We start from the raw sequence: 5,923 nt of genomic DNA, 5'->3' as shown, positions 1-5,923 counted from the left end.
ATAGTGCATCAAAGGGATGTCTTGTCGACTTTGCGATTCGTACGAAGATGAAGTTAAAACAACAGACTCTGTTCTGAGCTGGTTTGAGTAAACGCCTCACTGAAAATGCATCTGCGCAAGTTGACTTGTTAGTAAAGCTCCTGCTTCAGTGTAATCATTGTAGTCCAATTAAACCAACTGGATAGATTATTTAAAAATGACTTGCAGTCGCAGAACCTGCATTGTATCTGTGTAAGAAAAAATAAGGCAGTGACAGTGTTTGCCCTGAATTTTTGTAACCGGCTGGTTTAGAAGTGTCTGCTCCTTTAACACACTTTTGTAAATCTCGAGACACAGTTCAGCACTTTCACTACAATGGCACAATATAACTAGGTACATTTTAAAACAAATGTTGCAATATTACTTCATGGTATTAATTTAATGTCATCGATCGTCTCCTTGTTGCGCCTGCTTGTCATTGGCTTTAAATCAAATGTTCAGAATAGCACAATGATATAATCTCACTCCTTAATTCCCTCTAGAATGCAGACATTAATTTTTTTTAGGGGGAAGTGAGAGAATAATAGAACAACGGTCGAGCTAACGGTATAATGATTTTATTACACAGCAGTATCAATGACATTACACTGAAGCTTTGATCCATTAAGAGTGAACACAGTTAAATTGAAATTAAGGCAATCAGCCGATCTGCTACAAACTGTGATGAAAAGTATGAAATGTTCCACTATTTGCGAAATTTATTTTGAAATGACACTTTACTAACGGCAGAATACAAAAGTGCATTAAATGCATGAATCACATGCAGCTGGATCTGGAGATGCTTGTTCGAAGCGGGTTTGCTTGAGTCTCGTGTTTAACCACACAGGAGTAAAGCTCGTGTGAGTTCCACTCTGAGGCTGACAGAGTCAGATAACTGCTCACACTGAACGTGTTGTCCGCTTGCTGCTGGATCCGACTGGTCTCAACCCCATTCCCTCTGACGCTGCCATCTACAGTCCATTCAATCTCCGCAGCTCCTGGGACAAAACCGCTCACCAAACACACCAGGGTCGCCATGTTCTTCGCTGTGATTTGATCCGATGAAGGCGGAAGGAGAGACACAGTGGGGCTCCGTGGACCTGGAATATAGAGTCAAATGATGGCACATCATTAGTAATCTGAATAAATGACTAATTCGTTGTTTCACCTTCATCAAATTGTTTTTTTTTAAATCGGTATGATTCTACAAGAATGTACAGATATTATATAGTGGAGCTTTATTGATGCCAAATGCAAACAAGCCGGAACTCTGGTTTCTCGAACACATACAACCTGAGAAGGTTTTCTTTTTAACCCTGCAAGGACAGGAACATGCAGATAAAATGTGATCTAAATAGTGGAGTTTGAAATGTTAAAGAGAAAAATAAGACGGGAGGTTTATTGCGTCCAGATGTGATCTGAGGCAATGCTGTTCGGGCCAGCGTCGCGACCACCAACAATTTCAGAATAACGCCAATCACTCTGAATTTGGTGTCAATATTGGAAACTATGCTGACCGCATCATTTCTATATTTTGCAATTGAAAAAACTTAATTGTAAAGAATGAAATCGATTCTTTCCTTCTGCCACCATTTACACTTCTCTGATACGAGCCCTGCACACTGGACTGATATTTCGATTTGTGTGCATTCTTTGCCACGGCTTCACACCGTGTCCCGTCCAGATCAACAGTGATGATGTTGCATAATTCTTACAAAGAACTCCCTGACGCAATGGCAATTTTTCGAGTCATTTTTCGCGAGTGGAGTGTCACAAAAGATTACTAAGAGCTAAGAGGAAGAGCTTCTCACAAATATTGTAAACAGTTCTAGCTATATAACAACACATCGTAAGGACACCTTCAAAAGGCCAGTAATAAACCAATTATGTCCTCATAATTATTTATCTCTCACGCCTTGTCGCCAAAGCAGATGGGCTGTGGGATATTATTGCGCTTAGATAGGGATCAATGATTCTGACATTTGAAAAATGATTATACTTCACAAGCACTAAATTGTAAGGATGCTCTGAGGTCGAGGTCGGCGCTAAATCAAAGCATGTTTGCATTTTCCTTCCTTTGTCATGAGTGGATATTCGCAAAGCTGAAAGAATCTTTTCTATTTAAGTCACCGTTCACCATCTATCACATTCAACGAGGAAACGCTCAGTAAATAAGTTAAGGCATTATAAAGCATCGAAGAAAGAGTTCAAATATGAATATCCATTTCAAACTGAAAGGATAAGGCTAACTTTTTACAATTTGCCTTGACATTGAGGTATTATGTCAGCTCCAACAACAGTATGAGGTTTGTCGCTGTCTGTGGAAACATCGATTGTCTTTGGAGCTAGAAATTGGTCTTTTATGGGGGGGAATGTAATTTGGATGTTGAAACTGAGTCGGCAGACAAATGCCCCCAGCCTTTATTTTAATGTTGGGATCGTTTTCCTGCGCCACCGAGAGTTTCACTGAATAATCTCAAAGTTTCGCAACGATGAGCAGGTGTAACGATCTCTTACTATTTAAACGAAAGCGGACTTAAGTGAATTATTTTTACACCGGCATGTTCGCCACATATGATTTCTTGAAGTAACAACTAAAATATTCAAGAGCATTTTTCTCCTTTTTGCCTCATGCTGGTCCATTTCACAGTAACATAGTCCAATAAACAAATGACTTGAAGAAGGAAATAAAAAGTAAAGTAAGATTGAGAAGGGAAGAGACCCTAACCACAATTTTCCAATCGTGTCTGGAGCAGGCTTGGCTCAGGAGACAGGAAGACAGACGAAATTGTGAAAGGACGAAAGGGGGATAGCATAGACCAGTGAAGCCAACCTCACTAAAGAGAGAACAATTGGAATAAACGCGAAATAATCAAATACAGCGATCACGGCTTTGTTAGCGGAATATCTTAGCCCACAGCGTGAATTAGTATTTTGGCGCAGGTGGATGAGCAGTGAATGACGGCAATATTTTTGGTATAGTCTACATGGATTTCAGCAAGATTCTTGCTAAATTCACACATAGGTATGGACAGTTTGGATCAGAAATTGGATCAGAGGCAGGAAGGAAAGGTTCTGTATATCAATGACTGCCTCTATGATTGTTGTCAGATGATACAAAATTGGCAATGTGGTTGCTAACGAAGAAAACTGGATAATGCAGGAAGAAAACAATGGAGTAGTTCGATTAGTGCAACAGCGGCAAATGGAATTAAATGCGAAAAAGTGTGTGGAACTCTATTTCAGAAAGGCCAACAAGACAAGCGAGTACACTATAAATGGGACAATGCCGTGAAATGTAGAGAAACTCAGTGAACTGAAAATGCATGTCCACAGAACCTGAAGGCGGCCAAGCAAGTGGACATGGTAGCAAAGAAGGCACGTCCGGCATTATAAACCTTGGTATAGATTGTTAGGACTTGGAGGTTATGTTGAAACTGCTGGAAAGGTGCGTGAGGAAAATGTAATGTACGGGAGCGAGTACAGGCGAGATCGAGAGGGATGTAACGGCTGAAATGGAATATTTAGTTGTCAGTAAGTGTTGAATTGACCAGCGTTCTTTTCTTTGGGACCGACGAGGCTGAAGGGAGATCTAATTGAAGGCATAATATACTGAGATGTCCGGGCAGAATGGATCGGAAAACAGTATTGCCAATGGTTGAGGGGCCGATAAGTACGGGAGTTGGATTTAGCGTTAGAAGTAGAAGGTTTAGCGGAGATTCGAAGAGAATAGTTTCACCCGGAGAGTTTAGGGGATGTGGACTCTTAAAAGCACATACAATGTGTCATCGAAAGGCTAGTTATTAAACGTTGGATTGTTCCTTGTGAACCAGTGCAGACCCGACTGGCCAAGTAGATTGTAACAATATTGCAAAGATATACCATTCTATGATTCTGCGAATATATTGTATTGCTTTCCTCCCTCACTGATGCACAGGGCAACAGTGTGCATATTTATAAGGTACACTGCCGGAACTCCGACAAGAGCTTCCAAACCAGCCATGTCTTCCACTGGACGAACACATGGGCAGCAGATGTACGGCAGCACCACCAGTTGGGAAATCCCCATCAAGCCACACAGCATACCAAAGTAGAACTTTCCTTCACTTGTTAAAAACTCTTAGCCCCCTCCCTAAGAGCGCTGAGATATACCTAAGACACGTGGACAACATCGGTTTGAGAATGTGGCTCACCATCACTTTGTCCGTGGATATTAGGCGGGGGCGGTGGGGGGGGGGGGGGGGGGGGGTGGGGGGGCGGTGCAATGAATGTGAGCTTTCTGATCACATTCCATGAATCAATAAAATGGCAGCAATCCCCATGTTTTGTTCTATTACAACTCACTGACAATCACAGAACCAGCAGCAGAGCTGAACGAGTCCACAACAATATTCAAAAACCTGACAACCCATTCCGAGACATTCCAAAACAACTGATTGGATGGGAAGAAAATTACCCGGAATTTCCGAAGGAAGCAAATATTCTGCGTATCATTGATGTTTGTTACTATGTGATCCAGTAACAATCAGGGTCAATTATTACTGACGGAATTCTCGCAACAGTATGCTTATTTTGGTCACCTGCGATTCGTGCGAAATATTAGGCTGAGAATCTTGTACTGAACGGTGTTCATTGAGTTTGGGGACCAGTGGGAGTGAGTTGAACTTCCACGGGTTCAATGCAAGAAAGATCTTAAAACTCAATGTTGCTTTAAGTGGAATAAAGCAATCTGATGTGAACGTCTTGAATGGAATTCGATGTCGTTTAAAGCAGGCGACAAGGGCAGCGTGTGAAACAGCCTGAACCACTTTGTGGCTTTCATACAATCACGCAGTTATAGAGCACACAAGGGGGACGATGGTAACTTGTAAAAAACCTGCCCGTTTAGCTCATTTGCATGCCTGCTTTGTTTCACTTTTGAAATGTTTATCGCCTTGCTAATTATAGTTCCGCTCGCGGTGTTCATACAGCTAGGGCACTCCACTCCTAACACTCGCTGAGCGAAGGAAAACATCCCATCTTACTCGCAATCGGCATTCAATTCATCTCTTCGCCCTGCCGACTGGATCAGACGGCTCAAACTTCTGGACAACCCGAGCAGATCAGACCCTCAGCTTCCAGTGAAATGAATTTCACTTGTAATCACATTGCCCCTTTCTCCTATCCCATAATTGGACCCACTCCAGAAAGTTCTGAACCCAGCTATCGCTGCAATATCATTGGCTGCTGAATCAAAGATCCCCCATAAAATTATTTTAGGAGCAATCATTTTGATTTTAACTAGTTCAATCCAACTATCCGACGGTTTCAAAGTACATTTTGTTATTTATATAGCGTCATAAATGTAGCGGACATTTCAGTGATTTACTTACTGCCCAGATTCAACTTAGTTCCTGTCCCGAAAGTGTTTCCACTTTGATCGCTGATCCAATCACTACAGTAATAATCTGCAGCGTCCTCCGATTGCACGTTGGTGATGGTTAAATGTATCTTGTTACTCGATGAGTCCACAGACCCGGCGAATCGATTCGGAATACCCGAAGCCAGACCATAGTACTTGGACCAAACAAGCACAGGGGCGCTGCCGGGTTTCTGCCAGTACCAGCTCGCGTAGCTGCTGCTAATGGTGCCTCCGGACATGGTGCAAGTGATGGTGACGGTCTTTCCCGGTGAGGACGAAATGGATCCTGGTTGGGTCAGGACAGGATCCGCAATTGTACCTGGTGAAATGCAAAGTATTATCAGTCACTGTGAAATGTTGAATATAGCTCACAATTCAGGTTCGTTAAAACACAAGCGCAGAAGCAGATAATGTGAAAAAAATGAGGGCTAATTTAGGCCGACGCCCGTACTTACTGTGGAAACAGAGTATCAGTGCGGCGAGAACTCCAATCGATTGTGTCAT

At 42.3% G+C, this 5,923-nt stretch overlaps 1 protein-coding gene across 1 annotated transcript; it reads right to left on the bottom strand.

The window, feature by feature from the left end:
• Window positions 1-741: 741 nt before the first annotated feature.
• Window positions 742-5,923, bottom strand: LOC145356124 (immunoglobulin lambda-1 light chain-like). The gene is made up of 3 exons (XM_080208735.1): window positions 5,875-5,923; window positions 5,391-5,738; window positions 742-1,118 (listed from the first exon to the last, which is right to left on the bottom strand). Exons 1-3 carry the CDS (start codon window positions 5,921-5,923, stop codon window positions 796-798), a joined length of 720 nt encoding a protein of 239 aa, XP_080064861.1. The 3' UTR covers window positions 742-795.

Source organism: Carcharhinus amblyrhynchos, chromosome 20, assembly GCF_965287045.1.
Source record: "Carcharhinus amblyrhynchos chromosome 20, sCarAmb.v2.hapA, whole genome shotgun sequence".
Taxonomy (NCBI): domain Eukaryota; kingdom Metazoa; phylum Chordata; class Chondrichthyes; order Carcharhiniformes; family Carcharhinidae; genus Carcharhinus; species Carcharhinus amblyrhynchos.
This window is presented reverse-complemented; position numbering and strand designations above follow the sequence as displayed.

Coding starts and splice junctions, on each gene's coding strand:
- LOC145356124 (XM_080208735.1), bottom strand. CDS start 5,923: ATGACACAATCGATTGGAGTTCTCGCCGCACTGATACTCTGTTTCCAC. Junction 5,739..5,874: donor ACTGATACTCTGTTTCCACA/GTAAGTACGGGC, acceptor GCATTTCACCAG/GTACAATTGCGGATCCTGTC. Junction 1,119..5,390: donor AACTAAGTTGAATCTGGGCA/GTAAGTAAATCA, acceptor TCTATATTCCAG/GTCCACGGAGCCCCACTGTG.